Raw genomic sequence first — 19,031 nt, 5'->3', positions numbered from 1 at the left:
GAGTCTAATTTTCTATGACTCATTCGAGTATTTCCACTGGTAACTGGCGAATGACACGCGTAATGCCCGTTTGCCCCAATGCCTGAATGAAAGTGGGCTTGTTCGGATTGACGTTAGACTTTACATATTTTCATAGAAAAAAACCCTAACGGCGTGATATGGCACGATCTTGGTTGCCAATCGACCTGACCAAAACGTGAAATTATCTGCTCACCGAAATGTTCTGTCAATACATCCATTGATTGATGGGCCAAATGTCACTGAGATAATGAGCTTCAATTTGAAGCATCAAAAAGTCGATTATCAGACGCGATATCCTCGCCATTGACAATTACGTTCTCAAAGGCATAATTTTTGAAGATATATGAATCGATGATTTGGCGTACAAACCACACCAAAACGTTTTTTTTAATATAAAATTGCAGGTCTTGAAACTTTTAGTTTGCATATCCATTGAGCCATAAATGGCTACCTTCCTTGAACAAAATTTGGTTCGAAAACATCGGATCTATTTGGAAGTTTTCAAGAGCCTATAGAGAGAAGCGATGCCGCTTGGGAAGGTTTTGTCCATTTTCAATTTAAGATCTCGACATAAAATGCGCCAAGTCGTTCCATACGTTAGTCCGAGTTGCAGCAAACGGTGTCTAGTTGAAATCTGTTCGTTTCGAAATTTGCCATAGCTTATTGTCCAAGATATTAGTGCAACTTCCGCAGAGACTATTAAGATCGGATCACTATAGCATAAAGCTGTAATACAAAGTGAACGATCGAAATCAAATATTTGTATGGGAAACTTTTTCAATTGTGGAAATATGTATATTAAAAAATGTTGCTCAGCTTTTTGCTTAAGGCAGCGCTACATACTCAGAAAAAATCGTTCAGGTTGAACCGATCTATCGCGTATGGATGACATATCTAAACTGTCAAAATCAAGTTCTTTAAGGAAACTTTTATGTGAAGGGTATAATAGCTTCGGCGCAACCGTAGTTAATGTATTTTCGTGTTAATGAAATAAAATTAAATAGATAAATAACAAAGAATATGAATGAAACAGATAGCGCACTATGCGACGTTGGGTACAATAACATGGTGTGCCTGCAAGTAAACAGTTTTTGTTGGAAAGGTAATTGCTGTCGGTTTAGTTGCCCGGCTGGCTGACTGTTGTGCGACATTTATCAACAAATGTACCTAGACGAACACATACATACACACAAACAGTGTCTACCCAGAGTATTTGTGATTGTGTGCGCGACAGTTTACTACTTCGGGCCGCTTCGAATACTTACCAACCGGGCAATCGCGTAGTCATTTGCTCAGTTTCTTTTGCTCGATTGTCGCGTGTATAGCTTTGACATGTGCATATATGAAAAGTGCAACGGAAAAAATATTACTTGTTTGTGCTGAGTAAAAAACTGTTGCGGTAAAAGAGGAAATTAATTAAATAACAGTATTAATAAGCGTGTAATTAAATTTCATTGCTATCAGTGGTAGCTTCCACATTCTAATAAGAAGAACAAATACGTCAAACAAAAAGTGAGTAGTTTTGCTTGTAATTTATTCAATATCGTCAATTTTCAAGTTTTTCCAAAAATAATTTTTAGAAAAGTATTTTATTTTTATGTGTTTGAAAAATTTCTCGCCAAATCTGTACAGAAAAAAGTCTGACCTAACATATTACAACTTTATTTATTTACTTATTTCATAATCATAAAGCCGCCTACATTTTCTTGGCACGCGCAAATAAAAAAAATCCACTGGGCGATGAAGAAAAAGTCACAGACAAGGCTTGCCCAGTGATGACAGCATCAATATGTGCTCGCCTGGGCATGTTGCCATGACAGCGAAAGCTCATGCGACAGCGTCAAATATTGACCAGTACTCTTGAGACGAACCCCGAAAAAGTGTAATGACAGAAAAAAAGAAACGTCAAAAAGGCGCAGCATTTTCACAGGCAACGGTGCAAAAAAGAGAGCAAAAGTTTTCTTTTAACATGAATATAGTATAGAGCGACCCGAGTGCGTTCTGTGCGTGTGTGCACGCGTGATTGTCGACGCGTTATCTGTCAACTGTCGTTGCTGTGGTGTCCTGTTGTGCACGCACCGCTACCCCCAAGCGCGTCCCTGGGGAGTGTCAATACAAATCATACTTAAATTTTTTGCGTCACTCATACGTCCTGTATAATCGGCATTTTTTCTTCATCAACAAACTATTTTTCTTCGGCCTTTTGTTGTCACTTTGTGTATTTTATTTCGCTTTCGTTGACTTTGTCAACTTCACAATTGTTGCCGTCTGCAGCCGTGCGCATATCCCTGCATATCCTGTTTTATTGTTTGCCAACTTCCCTTTGTGGCCGCCGCTCGTCCCTCGTCGCTTATGTAATCTTCTTCTTAGTTGCGCTGCTGATTTGTGCTTAACTTGCAATTTATGGTAAATCGATGGTGTCGCCAAAAACGTGACCTATTTGCTTTATTTCTCGACAAACGAGCACATTGACGCACATGGCTGACTTTATGAGGACTCGCACATACATCTCGTACATCGACATCTGCATTAGGGCCGGTCCGCTGTTTCGTAAACGAGCATTGCTGTCGTCAGCATCATTATGATTGTCAGTGCCGCACTATGTTGACGACGTGTGAAATTGTTGTCCGTTGTCTCTTCGTGTCTCCTGGCGCTTTGTTCGTCGGTTTGCTTTCGTAATAATTTACTTTACTGCATAGCGGTATATTTATTGTCCTTATTTGCTTTTTATCAGTTTTATTGCATTGTCAGTATCTCGGTTCTTTTATCTCTTATTATGGTGTGTTTACCATTCTTCTTCAGTTCGTTAACTCTGTCGCCTCATTTTTATTGAGTTCTTTCATATTTTGTATTCGGTCGTAATGTTCGTCAATATTGGCATGACCTTGGGAGTAGTTCAAGTAGTTTGCAATGTCTTCATGCCATTTAGGAATAAGTAGTTTTATGTATTGACAGAGTAACTTGTTGAACCACTCAAAAAGTATTTCATTATAGGATGCGGTATCATCGACTTTGTTCTAATTTAACTTGTTCCCAACTTCTGTTTTACGTATATTTTTTGCAAAAACATACATTTTTATCATCGAAAATTATCGTTTGTTTTTATATCGAACAATATGTATACTGACAATTATAGAAATATTTTTCATATCTTCCTATCTCTATAATTTACCAAAAACTACAGCAAACCACTTCACCGCTCGCTAGCTTTGCGATCTATTTTCTTGTCCAAAAAGTACATGTTAAAGCAACAAAAAGATATCGAATTGAATTCATACAGGATAGTTTTCATGATTACAAAGTCTATATAGGTATCTTCGACAGCAGGTAGATTGATATATTTTGAGGATTTCAATATTATGACTCCTTGTCCACCACAACTGCATTGCATACGTCCGTACTGGTTTGAGAATTGGTTTGTAAAGTCGAATATTATTTTCAAGACTAAGTTGGGATCGTCGGCATAAAAGCCAGTACATTTTTGTTTTAAATTTGAGCTTCATCAATTTCTCTTTTGTGTACGTCTTCCAAGTGAGTCTGCTGTCCAAACAAAAACCAAGGTATTTGACAGTTTCTCTTTCAGGTATTAAAGAGCCAGTTAATGATACAGATGGTAATTTTTCGGTTCATAACGAACGGACTTATATCTTTCAATACTTTAGTCATTTTTTGACAATATAAAGTTATTCTTGTAAATAATTTGAGGTGACATTATGTTTAAACTTGCGGTAATAAATGCCATCATATGTTGCCACTTCAGAATAATTGATGATGGGCAGATTAGCAGTGTATAGTATATTGTATATAACATAGAACACCGTCAACTGCCAATTCAAAGAATGCTTATTACATACTACTAAATATTCTTAAAGTTACCTGTTTTAGAGGACCGAAATATATTACCCCAACACCATTTTGAGTTTAGAAGAGGCCATGGAACACCTGAACAATGCCATCGATTTGTTTAAATTATCACGAGTGGTTTCGTATCTAGATAGTACTGTACAGGGTTTCCTTTAGCAATGGATGAAGATTGGCATCCAGGGTAGTTTATAAAATAAAAAAGTGGCTCCCAGCGCCTTACTATCTACTTATGAAGTAATCTTCAAGTAACCGTAAATTTTATATCCAAGAAAAAGGTGCTTTTTCTGAGTTGTATTCAATGGAAAAATGTGAATGTTTCATACAACCTATAATTAAAATCATTTTCACCTGAGCCTATCATTTTTTACAGAGAATTATGTGATAATTCTATAACATTTAATGACCCTGTTAACAGTCAGCTAATATTCTAATTATATCCTAATCAGGGTGTATTATGTATGCCACGATGTTTGCTACACCCACAAAGAAACATCGGATAATAATATAGTAAATCAAAATGTTCAGCAGGACGAGCTGAGTCGATTTAGCCATGTTCGTCTGTTTGACCGTCTGTTTGCCTGTCTACTTCAAAACACCTGAAAAAACAAAAGTGGCTAACCGTTACTAAAAGTGGTTATTATTACTATAACTTTGATGAATTTAACGAAAATATTTCTAAGCTATATATTTCTAAGAGTAATACCCTTGTGGTGTGGAGTTAATCCTAAGCCACAATTATGAGAAAAAGAAGGATATATCTAGTTGAATTAATATTTTTAGGTATAGTACGATACTATTTCTTGTATTGTGGCTATCAATATAAGCTTCTATTTTCATACTTTCTGGCAATTAATATTACGTTTTGTAATCATTTGCTGATTTCATAATATAGTTGGCGTATATAGTTTTCATTACTGGTTATCAAGAGAAACCTGCGCATTATTTAATTGCATAAGACTCCTGCAAATATGAAATAGAAAAGTATCCCTTCAACAACAATTTACAAGGTTTCGTTCCTAAACAAAACGTGTGAGTGTGTTTAGAACGTAATTTGCATGCTAAAGGGGGCACGCTTTACACCCAACACCAGAAAGCTGTTAGGCAATTGAACAGTTAAGCAAAAGCGACTAGTGGCATATAGCATGAAATCGATAATTTTATATGATATATAGCGTATACATACATATGTAAAATTGATTTAATTTGTGTCGGGCACACAAGCCAAAGAGACAATTGCCATTGGGAGTAACCTGCTTTCAGGCGCGCGGACACGCAATGCCATATGCACGGTTGCATATAGGGCATATATATTGACATAGTTTTGTAATATTTATCTTGATTACAAACAAGACATACTCGTTGTGATATATATACATATATACAGATAAGAGAAAATAATTCTACATTTTATTGATTGAGTCATTTTTGTATGCGTGTGTGTACAACACATTTACAGCAAATTGCTTTAAGTTGGAGCATTTAATCGAATTTTATTCATTGATTGTACAGGCTATTTGATTACAATTGCGCATATAAATTATTTATACTATTCCAATTGTCTGTGGTTGAAGCGAACAAGTGTCGATGTATGGCAACTTTGGTTGCAACATGTTGAGTTCGAACACTATAGCGGTATTTTACTGTATAGTTTTATCTTTTATCTTCAGTAGAACACAACAATTATATTGAAATTTCCGTTTTAATTACTTGAGAGGATAATCGATAATCCATCGCTATTTGTAATAATTACTAGCATAGATTGTCAGGCTACTGCGTGTGTGGTTTGACCTCCGTTTGTGTCGACGCTTGCAAGTATCATATAGGCAAGTAGGCCACAAACAGAAATGCCCACTACATTCACATACCAAATTATATATGTACATATGTGTTTGGTATACTCACATTTAAGTTGAAGTCGACCACAACACGTGAAGGCTCTCTATTAGGCTGCTGAGTCTAAGTGCAGTAATTGCAAGGTTGCCTAGAATAGTGCTTGTAATCAAATAAAATGTGAGAGTGCTAATATGTAAGTAGTTCAAATTGAAAATTGAACTACTTCTTTTGATTTAATACAAATTACATACGAGTATCTCAACTCAAGTTTAAATTTATAGGTAATTAGTTTTCTCGGTTGAATCATTGGCTTCTGCTGTTGGACGAAAGAGAACATTGACATAAACACTCCCGCACATAAAAAAACGATTTTATTGTAATGCTTATGTTGTATCTTTTGATCAAAATAAATCAAATTAAATCCTATTGGTGATAATAATTTCTTAAATTGTTTAAATAAAAGGTTGAATGTGCTTTTTAAGCCGTTTAACTCATGTTAGCCTTTTTAATAATGAGATATTAGTGGAATTTATATTATATTACGCGCTGAAAAACCTAGTTTTCTATGATATAAAGGAAATGTGAAAAATGAAGAAAACAAGTTTTTAAGAAACAAAATGTGTTTATATGCTCGCATTTAATAGTATTAAAAGTTTTTCTTATCATTTAATTTGACATTAAAATTTACATTGGTCTTAACAGTAAGTGTGGCTGCTTTTTGCCTTTACAGCAGTAGTCTAGTGCGCAAGCTTTGTAACGATTTTTTAATTAAGTCTAAAGAAAATTCATTTACTCAATAATATCCTTCAATTTTTGAATGCTTTGTGGTTTGTGCCGCCGAATTTAATGCTTTATATTTGCTCACATGTCCTCAATGGTGTTGAAATCAGTGCATTTTTAACAACAACAGTAGGAGTAGTGAGAATGAAGCTGCCAGCAGCTGACGAGGCCGGGAAAGCATACGATAATGATAAAGAGTATTTTCCGTTGTCAGATAAATTGCTCTGAATGTTGCAGATCTCTGATTTCAATTCGTTAAGCTTTACGAACAAAATATTTCGATCATCATATACTCGTACATAGTGGTTGGATTAATGAGAGCGCCTTCGAGTTTTCACTTCTTAGTGTAGTAACTTCAACAACGAGAGATTTTAGCAACAAGTTTTCCTTAGTAAAATAATAATATTCCAACCTTCAGTTAATTTTGTTTACACATTTACAGTAGAAATACTGAGACTGAACATTGCGCATTTTGCTTCGTGGCAGGCGGCGAAAGAATTAAATTTATTCGAACTCAGCATGAGCAGCTTGTGATATTATAAATTGACAGACGGCAGATAAAAAAATTCTTAGCATTTAAGGCAAAAATAAATCAGTTAGAACTTAGAGTACTAACTTTCTAACTCTAGAAATAGACCGTGTATTGAAATAATATCAGGTAATATTCTACACTAAATTTCATTATAATTTATAAAATAGTACCTTCGGCTCCTAAGAAGCCTATTCGAACCATTTTGACTGTCAAATTTAATGCCTATGACACAATTAGTTATTTAGTAATCACACTTCATGTAGTTTTCTATATATGTACTCGTATGTACATACTGCAATGTAAGTTTATCGCATAGTTAGATTTTCAATTTAGCCGAACATAATAGTGAGTTCGCATTTATACAAAGTGACATTAACCTACATTGCTCAACATGTATGTAATTACATTGAGTTATTTCTCACTAAAACATAAAATTAATAAAGCTTTCAATTCATGTTTTATTTTTCGAAGTCTAATCTTTCATCGATCAATTAAAAGACTTTGTGAGTGACTTTGCACAACTAAGCAATTTTGTCTTCAATTAATTGCGCCCACATGCAGTTTCTATAAAAGCTTCCAACTTTGGCTTTCGTTCAAAAAAATTCTTAAGCGTAGTTATACACTCTGTGATAATTCAGGAAAATAGTCGGTATTTAGCTCTACTTGTAGTTTCGTTTTTAGGTGCACAAAGCAACAATTGTTGTAAATTTCATAATTTCATCTTGTGATACACGAATATTTGCTAGTTAATATGTCAAACGACCTTGAGGTGAATATTTTTAGAAATTTCAAATGTTTATCATAACATTTACTATGTGCCATATATTTAGAGTATGAATATTATACTACTGTTGACAAAAAAAGTACAATACTTTAATTAAAATTTCGCTCGAAAAAAACTTTTTTCGATGATATCATTAATATCTGTACCAAATGTCACATCAATATAATCCATAGTGTTTAGTATACGGTTGTCTTTACGAAGTACGAGTACATCAAGTACATTCCGCGATTTTTACGATAAGTGAAATTACTCAACAAAGAAATTTCATTAAATGCTGTGTGTGAAATAAAATTTCTGATGCCGAAACGTTCAGAACGTTGGAAAATGCCTTTGGTGATAATTTTTTGCTGCGATCAAGTTTTTTTGATTGGTACAGGCGGTCACCAATATCAACACGTTAAAAAAATGAAGAAATTGGTGCTTGGCATCGTTGGAATATCAGAAAACCATTTTGAGTCAATTGAAGACATTAAATGTGAATCGCTACCCGCATTGAAGGCTATTCCGGAAATTAACTTTAATAATTGTTTCGAGAATTGGAAAAAATGTTGGCGCAACCGTATTCGGGTGCAGCGGGATTACTTTGAGGGTGACGACATAGATTTTGAAGAATATATTAAGAGTTTTAAAATTATGAACAAAGTCTTACTATTTTTTGGTAATAGAAAGAAATTGCCGAAAGAAACAAATTTTTTAAAGTGGAATTTGATATAATTTCAGCTGTGATGTTTTTTTCCTTCATCTTTCCTCAGCACAATTTCAGTCACGGTTAGAGTTCTTAATAGAGACTTTTAAGTCACTGTAAGTAATGAAAAAAAAACTATACCGAAGATGTATATCGTCAAACAAATTACGATCATATCATCTTATATAATCATCAATCTGAGATATCTTTTACTTTTGGACCGGGTTTTGACCAACTTTAGGACAGTAATTCTCAATATCGGCGAAGGAAGTGCGGCATTTACATAGTTAAAACCTGTTAAAAGTTAGCTTTAATTTAAATCAAAAGATATCTCTTTTATCAGTTAACGGTTCAATGATTATAACCATTTTCACACTTTTCAATCCCATATTTTCTGTATTATTCATACTTTGTTAAATGTAAGTCTCAACGATTATCCTTCTATTATCAATCAATTTTATTCAAGAAAACATGATCGTGTTATCTGAGAACAGAAAAAGAACTTTCCTTACACCGAAGATATAAGATTCTTCCTTACGAAAACATGTCTTTGATCGGTCTATTAAGTCAGCAATATGCTGTAGTGATCCGATCGGAACACTTTGTTCAGGTATTTTAGCATTTCCTTGAGTATTACTCCATCAGAATTTTATATTCTGTAAAACGAAACATCTTTTAAAAGGAAAAACTTAATTTTGATCGTTTATTTTGCTATAGTGTTTCGATATCGGTGGTACCGACAAATTATCAGATTCCTAGGGAGGTAATCTGGGTAAGTAGGTAGAGCAGCCGCCTGACGCCGCACCTTAGGTATCCCATTGTGAAACCTTCAAAACAATTGTTTCCTTTCTAAATCACCCCGAGTTTCAATTGAAGCTTCTGTGTTCATAAAGTCGTATCTGTGTAATCTGAAAACCTTATCAAGAAACCATCATTCGATAGTTGCGATTCTTTTCCTTGCATTCGCATGGAATATGTTTTAAAGTCTCTTCTTTTTTTTACCTCCTGACAGCTATGACAATAGTCGTTATAAGGTGCTCAAAGTCAGCTGGCATGTTTACGGATTCGAGAATGACATTACGCCTTTCCTTTTAAATTTTGTAGTCCATCCCCCTTCCGCGCATCATTTGCCTGCTCGTTGATCATGACAGTGATTGACTTTACAGAGAATCAGCTATATTTATCATACATATTTCATGCTTGTCGATTAAATACAAGTATTTGCAAGCAAGCTAGTATGTAAATTGTCTCTAATTGTTAGGTCGTCCCTGCTCTGGCAGTTAAACTGTTTCATAGGTAACATAAGACGTTCGATCCCCTAAGGTATCAAGGCATTCCTCCACTATGTTTGGCAAGGATCTAAGAAACTTTTGTGATTTCAAAGCCACTTGACTATCTGTTTATACATTTACATACATATACATATATTCCTTGTTGTGAGCATACTCTTTTCAGAACAATAAGACTTTATTTATTTGCTATGATCTCCACTTGAAAGACAAAGCAGTGGTCTGGTATCTAATTGTTCTAGACTTACCAATTTTTTATTAATTGTTAAAATTCGGAGAAGTGATAAAAGATGCCTCTTTGAGGCGAACTTCTTTGGAAAGATCTGCAGGGAGGGAAGAATATGTCCAGAATTTGAGAGCGATATCTCAAACCTGATGGATATATTTGATTGGTTCTCCAACTGATGGACATGTTTGACTGATTCACCGACGTTTCCATCTAGTTGTTAAAAATTTGGTGGAATACTTAATATTTTAATACCTTTTGAGTACTAACTTTATCGGTTAACTTGATTCGTTTATTTTACTGATATTTTCGCCCATAAAATCGCATTTTTGAAATCCGCTTCGTACTATATCTTCCTACACAAATATTGTATTCAACCAAAGTAGCATAATTTGATAGAAATTAACTTTGTAGCATGCTTTTTATACATATATACATATATACCAAGGGATGTAATCGATTGGGCAATTGTTCACTAGGATTTTTCCAAATTCCGTTATGTTTTATATTAAGAAGTATGTATTCTCTGCATCTTAATATAATTTATAATATATCTGAGTATAGCATGCTGTAGCAAAATGTTAGAGTAAATATATGTATATAATAATATTTTTATATGGCTCCTATTTACAATTATATATATTCGTAGTCTTAACAATTTCGCACTAAGTCACAATTTTTAATTTAGTAAATTTGTGCTTATTTCTACAACATAAAGGCGCTCACTTTTTCCTTCAGTGCGAAAGACAGAAAAAATAAATTGTCGAAACAAAAAAATATTGTTGACTTTTCAAAATTGAAGCCGATTAAAAATTTTATTTGTGAAAAAGAGAAAAGCTTTGCATTACACAAACAAACGTACAAAAGCAACTGCTAATACAAATAATTCAAGTGAGGCGAGCAATAGAAGCAACAAATGTAAGAGAAACAGGGAATAAAACTAGAAAGTAGCGACCAAAAGGCGCATTGTGACAAATTGAATGATAATAACCAAATCTGCAGTAAAATTATGTGTTAGCAATAGCAACAATAACAATGCAATAATACTAATAAAAAAGAATATTGACGACATGGAATACTACATAAAATAGATGCTGTGGGTAAAAGAATCTAACGTAAGCTTCTCTATCGCATTATTTCCAGATGAGTGGCCGTGACGACTTCTTTTCCAAAGAGGCTTCACTCATCAACCGCTCCAAGCGGGAGCTGGCGGACGGACGTGAAAAGGATCCAATCTACAAATTGCGCTTGCAATGCTTCAGTCGTGGCGCAACCGGCATACTCGGATTAGCCAGGTAATTGGGGGGGAGTTTGGGATGTAAAGAAATATTGTAAGCAACAATGTGTGTGTGCTTTTGGTTTTTTTTTTTGTTTTTTGGCTTTATGGAAGAGTATTATATACGATGGACACTGAATATGTACTCTTTGGTGTGGATGTGGAACTGCGCATTTCCACACAGATCTGCAACTAGAAGCCTCAAAGCAGATCATTGAAGGCATACCAAAAATGAAAAAATAAAGCATATCAAATGCAGTTGTCGTGAAATTCCTATGGTGGTGTGGTGGACGCGCGGTGCAGGCACAAGCTGCCCGCTCTGCGGATAATGGCCGCAATGAAACTGCAATTCAATGCAAATACAATGCAATAAAATGAAATATTCAACGTTTCGTTGAACGATACCAGGAGATTTTAATCCGACAGATGACACAGCCGCTCAGCAGCCATACAAGCGAACGGTGAGAGTGCACAACTGCCAACTGTCTGCCGTCTGGTCGATAGCCTCGTCCCTTACCCAACCTCTTAACTGTTCCAACTGCTGAGCTGTCCAACTGTCGGACTGTTCAACCAGCTGTCCAATCATTCATCAGTCGTCATCATGCCATATAAACTATGCAAGAGTACTGCTATTTCTGCAACATGTAACTTAATGCATGTTGCTATGCCACAGAGTACTGTTGACTAGCTGACAGCTGGTTAGTAGTTTTTTTATGTTGTTGTTGCCATGGTTGTATTGGGCAGAGTATTTGGTTGTGATTTTGTTGGTTTTACTTTGAAAAAACTTTTCGTTTACTTTTTTGTTGTCAAACACCACCTATCGGTAGGTTCTACATGGGGTTTTGGCATTGCAGAGCATTAAAATAATGAAATTACGTAGAAAATGTACAAAAAATGCAGGAAAGTGGTATGCAGATGGTGGCTCTTAAAGGGAATAATCCTAATGAATGCTGTTCGTGAGTGTAGACTGGATGCGTTTCTTTTTTGGCCAATGCCGCAGCAAAAGCTTGCAGGAATCCATGTAAAGCAAATGCAATTAGTGAGCAAATAGAATAGCATACACGTTTATAGGTATGCCTTTATCTTAAATTGGTTGATTTGCTGAGGTTAAAGTTAGTTTCTTAGCAATATTCTTTTTCAAACTTAGCTAAATAAAATCGAATTAATTACTATTATGTTAAGGGAAAAGTTCCTCCGATATGAATTGACATTTGATTTTAAAAGAACATCACCATTGAAGATATCTCTCCAAACAATGACTTTATGTAATAGTTGGAAACAGTGGTTAGGAGTTTGGTACAATCATTATACTTCTAAAATGATTTACACTATCATGAATTGAGCCACCATCACGAAACGACAGATAAGTTTGTTTGCCTTATGAGTAATGAGGATGGTAAGTAATTCTTCCTGATAGCTCGGAAAGTTTTCCCTCATATTTCGTGGTAAAGTAAGATAAAACGACTGTTTTTCTGAGCACATCTTACTGAAAAAAGGAAGGCTTCAAATTAATGAGTTCCTCTGCGTTATTTTTGTTGTGCTTCATTGGATCGAGTAACGAAACTCAGTGGTCAACAATTCATATAAAAAATCGTACATGTATATCCCTCTATTACTTAGAGGACAACAAAAAAAATAACGATTTCAATAACATTAAGAATATATCGATCAAATGTTTAATGTTTGGGTATGTTTTTAGAACCTTCCGGAATATGGATGACGATGGCAGCAAGGCGTTGAATTTCGAAGAGTTCAGTAAGGGAATCAAAGAAACTGGTTTAGAATGCACGGAGAGTGAAATAAAGGACATGTTTGACAAGTGAGTAAAACACTTTTAGCAAATGTTGTAAAGGTTGATTGATCGCACTAGAAATCGAAAAGCAAAGCATTAATTTCAGGCTATACCACACCAATAAGCACAGAATACTAATACACATGCCATATTTGTGCATATAGACCATTATAAGGAGAAGAGTAGGTAACGTTTTGCAAAAAAAACACGTTCTTAAAAATGATTTTTTTTCTTTCATACATCAAATAACAAAACCAACTAAGCATTTTAAATTTTTGATTACATCCCGGATTAAGCCTTTAATATTCAGTTTTTATTATACAAGAGATTTAGTTTTAGGATTCACCTTAAGCCCTTTGCCTTTTTGGATTTCTTTAATTTATTGTTATACTATATAAATACATATGCAATTGTTGAGTGGCCCTCAACTTGTAAGTATAATAATATACATAATTTGTAGTATTCGGAAACAAACAATAAAAAAGCCATTATCAGCAGTAGTAACTGCGGGTATCAATATCAATGACATAGCCATAACCACATTACTAAATTCCATTTCATTCAATCGTGAAATGAAAAATGCAACTTTTATATTATTTGACACATAACTGTATTTTTATTACTTTGATTTTTTTTTTTGGTTAATGTCTGCGATGACAATTTTTGTGCGCCACAAAATGGTCTTCTATTTGCCAGCTTCCATAAAAATATAAAATTATTAGTACTGTATAATAGTGTGGTCAAAAAGTAATGTCAATTTGTTTATGAAATACAAATTCTAAATTTATTCCTCAAAATCAATTTCATCACCTGCCGATAAATCGCACTTTTACCAACGCAACTTTCAGTGCTCAAAACAATTAAAATTGGTTTGTTCATATATAGCCTTCATGTTCTTCTTCCATTCATTTTTTATCTCCTCAATCGTGTCAAAACGACATCCCCCTTTTGGCTTTTATAGTTTATTGAATACACAGAAATCGCACAGGCCCAAATCAGGCGAATTCAATGGTTGCGGAATGATATAAGTGAAGTTTTTGCCAAAAACGTCGGAAGAAACAAAGTCTTCAAAGGCGGTCGAGGATTGAACCCCTAACTCGTTCTGAACCGCCATCGACCGCTTCACCTGATGAAAGTATTAAAAAGTGAAGGATATGATGCTTGAAAATCGTCAGAGAGATGACCAGAGAGAGCTCTTCATCTCTGGAGAGTTCGTTCTAATGATTTTGGGTGATATTTCGGGTATGAAACGCGTTCAAGTTCCACTTGTCGCGATAAAGCTGATTTTTTCTTTCAAACAGATTAAGAATGTGACCAAATTTAAAATCAATGAATACTTCGTTATTCACCAAATTTGTCTCCGTGCGATTTTTTCTTTTTCACCAATTAGCTAGTCAAAAGTGACAGTTAGACCTTGATAAAATATGAAGTAGCTTTATTTCGATTTGAATATCGTTTATATATTTCCTAGAAAGAACTAGCAAAACGTTTTGCTTTTTAAACCATTTACAGATATTTCAGATCTAGATATAGATAGTATATAGTTTCTACAAGAATTGCGTTTATGAAGGGTATTATAGCTTTGATACTGCCGAAGTTAACTTTATATTGAAATATAATCATCGTCACTGTACTTATTTACATATGTATGAATGTGATATGCAATTTTCGACAATTAATTATTTCTCCGTTCTTCCGGTAAAAATTGATGATGATTTTAAAAATTACATTCCACTATGTTCGAAAATGTATTTAGCTTAGCATGTATGTAGTACTTAATAATAAGTAAGTATACTCGTATAACTATATAAGTATGTGTGTATCATGTTTAGAGAATATCAAAAGTAGTTAGAATCTAACGTTGCACATACGATGTAAAAACAAAAGCCAAGTTATAAGTAACTACATTTATCTGAATATATGTATATGTGTGCTTAATCTACAGTTGCGGTTGCTTAGTAGATTAGCTGTATCCTAAAATAAAGTGTAACTTTTCGTACATACTTGGTATTTCGACCGAACCCCGTTAGTAGGAAATATATGATATTCAATTACAACTTCCTTCTTTCCCTTCGTATGAGTTTTGAAGAGGCACGAATAAGACTGGAATTATGTGCTTTTTAATAACGTACGATTACTAAATTATGGTAATCAGCAGAAGAAACTTTCAATATTTCTAGGCAAATTTTATTTGATTAGCTGTTATTTATATGAAAAGCTGTTGAAAGGTGCAATTTCTGGCGTTATTTTATGGCAGAAAGCTATTTTTCAAGCTGTTGTTTTTTTTTTCTAACACCACTTGAGTTACAGCTTTTGCCCTAGAAAACTATAGGAAGTTATCAAGCTCTTTCTTTTTCAATTTAAACCGTTACAAAATCATATTTCTTTGCACATTTATATAACTTAAGATTTTTTAATTTTTTGCATTAAGCCATTGAATTCACATCTTTGGAAATGTGTTACTCTAATACAAAATTGCCTGCTATAGAGAAATGATCTTTACATATAAATATGTGATAAATGATTTACAATTACATATTTATACATTCTATGTTGCTCATACGACGTGGTGTACTGTATGAATACACTAAATTTGATAGATAACTGCAGAACCAAATGCATATTACTTTTAAAGGGAAATTTTTATAAGAAAAAAAAATCAACCACATATATTCTGTAATGAAAAATTTTGATCAAAAATATCATTTTTTGAAAATTGCGTAATTATTTATTTTCGAGACAAAATATTTATTGCAGGGTCAGGTATAAATTGAAAATAAAGAGCTTGTTTTCGTTGGACCTTTTTAGTGCAAAAATTTAAACATTAGAACGAATTTGCAAAATAAAATTAATTTGGAAAATAACCGACACCTTAATGTAGATTTGCACACTTATATTTGATATGTATGTCTGCATGCGCCGCTCACATGTAGAAGCTATGAAGAGAAAATTCACCAACCACTTGCTATATTTTAATTGCTAAAATATTATTTTTTAATTTCGTAAACGAGTCTCTTTCATTTTATTACAAATTTTTAGATTTGATGAAGATAACAACGGCTCGATTAATATGACGGAGTTTTTGCTAAAATTGCGGGTAAGCATATAATAAAAATGAAATAAATCACATTTTAAATTTTGTGTGGATATATCTACATATGTAAATATATATTAAATATTGCATACATTTTCACGATTTTACTCACATCTCTCCTCATTGTGCACAGCCACCAATGCCGCAGTCACGCTTGGATATCATCGACAAGGCATTTAAAAAGATCGATCGCACCGGTGACGGTCAAATCACCATTGAAGATTTGAAGAACGTCTACTCCGTGAAGGATCATCCCAAATATTTGAGCGGTGAAATGACCGAGAACGAGATCCTCACACAATTCCTCAACAACTTCGAGGGCGGACGTGGCAACTGTGATGGCAAAGTGTCGAAGGAGGAATTTGTTAATTATTATGCAACAATTAGCGCTTCAATTGATAATGATGCCTACTTCGATTTGGTGATGCGACGCGCTTATAAACTGTAAATGTAATCCAACGTAGGAGTAACAAAAACGCGCTGCCATAACCATAAAAGCAAGATTTGTTGCAAGCACAACAAAAACGTCAACGTAGCAACTGACAGCAGCTGGCATTTTTAAAGCTAATAACAACAACAACAATTAATTAAATAATAAAAAAAAAATTAATAAATGGAAATACTAACCAGGTGTTGAGTCCTGACTGTGTGTGCGTGCAATCTTTTAATACAGTTAACAAAATTTTAGCTAGGAAACCGCTATAATGCCACAAAAAATCTTTATTTACATTTAATATGAATGCATCATTGTATTTCCTATTGAATTTATCTTTTGTTATGAATTGTTACAACACATTAACGTACAATTTTCCAGGCACAAACGCATTTTCTGGCAATTTATATTAAAATAAAAAATTATGTATTGAAAATAATGTAAAAAGTTGCTATTGTGTTTTCGTATTAATTTGTTTATTTTAAAAATACGTATGTGTTTATTTTTCCAGTGTACTCGACCAAATCCCAAAAGCATTTATTATTATTAAAGGTTTTTTAGTGAAATAAAACTATTTTTTGAAATAAAGTAAAGAAAATAAGTGATGGGCTTAACTTTAACTTTATTAGCTCGTCAAACCTACTACAATCATTTGTATATACCGCTACTGTATAGTATGCAGTATATACTTGTATGTATAGTATATATCATAGATAACACCGAATATGACTTCAAGTTTATCAACACAAGCTCGTTTATTTTTTTGTTGAATGGCAGGTAGGTAGGTAGGAGTGCAGCCCTATCAGGCTCAATTAGCACTTGATGTGCCATTTTGATACACTATTCGTAGAACCTCCTGTAACTGCTATTTACCATTTTGGGGTTTCGATGAAACTACTTATGTCCGATATGCTTTTGATGGAAATCCATTCAAGGTTTGGTGCTTGGTGGATTCCAAGTGTTTTGTGTCGGATCTGTGCTAAAGCTGGGCATTCGCAGAGGAAATGGAAGATTGATTCCTTGTTCCCTGCTACTCCATAGCCACGGCAGATGTCGTTGTAGGGCAAATCCATTTTGGATGCGTGTCCTCAAATGGCCAGTGTCCTGTTATGGGAGCTGTTACTCTGCAAATATTTTTTTCTTGACCTATTTAGTAAGTCGTTGGTTCTATTCCTGTCATATGTTGGCCATAATTGTTTAGTTACGATGCATTTGGAAATGTTTTTCCACCTGTTGTTTGCAATTTGTTGAAATCTTCTATTGATCTCTCCTTTGATCGATCCTAGCGGGTTTGGTATTAGCTCCGCCTCTGATTCATTGAGGAAAGCTCCTGCCTTTGCTAACTCGTCTGCTTTTTCGTTACCGAAAATGTTCCTGTGGCCGGAAACCCAGATCAAGTTTAGTTGGAGCTTGTCTTTTATTGAGCTTAGTGCTCTCTTGCAATTGTGAACTATGCTGGAATTTGTCATGGGTGAAGACAAGGCCAGGAACGCCGCCTGGATATCTGTAAATATATGTAGTTGCTTTATGTATATTCCCAAGGTTTTCTTATAGAACTTCGCAGGCTTTTGTCTATTGAAATCCAGCTTTGGGAGAATGTAGTCTGATTTATTAATGGTGTGCTTGTTTAGGATTACACTATGTCCTTAGTTCTGCTGATTTCATCTTCCCAATTCTTTTATTCTTATCGCCGCAATAGCTGCTGTTTTTTGAATAAAAATGTCCATTGGTAGTTGATGCAGGATCACATTGAGCGCATCAGTCGGAGATGACCTGATTGCACCAGTAACACCCGCACATGCTGCTCTTTGTATTCCATTTATTTTTTTAATGTTGTATTGTTTGTTTAGCGCTGGCCAGCATACCGGATATGTAAGTGCTACGCCCAATGTAAAATTTTGATATTGGCTCCTATAAAGCTTCTTTGGATTATCTTGGGAGCAAAGTTTATTTTCTTTGAAACCTCTGTTTGTTGAGTTATTGCAACTTTAGTAGTCACTATGTGAAGAGTGAACGGAGTTATAATCCGATCTCATACATTTTTACACTCTCTAAGGGGCTGCTAAATATATTCATTCCGTCTAAGTTTGATTGATCTAATTTAAGTGGTTTTGGAAGATACTAGTACACACCTTAAATCTATTTATGAGCAGAACTAAGTACTCTTTTAATTATTTTCAAACTATAAACAACCCTCACCATTGTTTTCGCCTGCACCAAATTACAGTTTTATGTTTTTTTATACCTCAATTTGGAATTTCGTTTTAACACTTTGTGGGTTTTCGATTAACGAGGTACTGTGAGCCTGCAGTACCAAACCTCCTTGGAAGGTTTACAGGGAACATATGCAGCAAGTTTCATCAAGATACATATTTAAACTTTTAGTCAATTTATCGCTTGAACAGTCTTGACTTCCCTTCCT

General features: G+C 34.3%; 1 protein-coding gene across 4 annotated transcripts; it reads left to right on the top strand.

Moving 5' to 3' along the window:
• The first annotated feature begins 1,283 nt into the window (after positions 1-1,283).
• Positions 1,284-17,056, top strand: LOC105232925 (calcyphosin-like protein). 4 transcript variants are annotated; one of them, XM_049450600.1, is made up of 5 exons: positions 1,284-1,533; positions 11,158-11,309; positions 12,990-13,109; positions 16,122-16,179; positions 16,310-17,056. In XM_049450600.1, the coding sequence occupies exons 2-5, from the start codon at positions 11,158-11,160 to the stop codon at positions 16,622-16,624; spliced, it is 645 nt and encodes a 214-aa protein (XP_049306557.1). In that variant the 5' UTR covers positions 1,284-1,533; the 3' UTR covers positions 16,625-17,056. The 4 variants fall into 4 exon arrangements, with proteins under 4 accessions (XP_049306557.1, XP_049306558.1, XP_029409117.2 ...); XM_049450601.1 differs by lacking the exon at positions 1,284-1,533 and adding an exon at positions 5,774-5,911; XM_029553257.2 differs by lacking the exon at positions 1,284-1,533 and adding an exon at positions 7,648-7,799.
• The last annotated feature ends 1,975 nt before the right edge of the window (positions 17,057-19,031 follow it).

The sequence above is a fragment of the Bactrocera dorsalis genome, chromosome 2 (genome assembly GCF_023373825.1).
Source record: "Bactrocera dorsalis isolate Fly_Bdor chromosome 2, ASM2337382v1, whole genome shotgun sequence".
Classification (NCBI taxonomy): Eukaryota; Metazoa; Arthropoda; class Insecta; order Diptera; family Tephritidae; genus Bactrocera; species Bactrocera dorsalis.
The sequence above is the reverse complement of the archived record's forward strand: the minus strand, read 5'-3'. Positions and strand labels throughout refer to the sequence as shown.

Coding starts and splice junctions, on each gene's coding strand:
- LOC105232925 (XM_029553257.2), top strand. Junction 11,310..12,989: donor GGCATACTCGGATTAGCCAG/GTAATTGGGGGG, acceptor GTATGTTTTTAG/AACCTTCCGGAATATGGATG. Junction 16,180..16,309: donor AGTTTTTGCTAAAATTGCGG/GTAAGCATATAA, acceptor CATTGTGCACAG/CCACCAATGCCGCAGTCACG.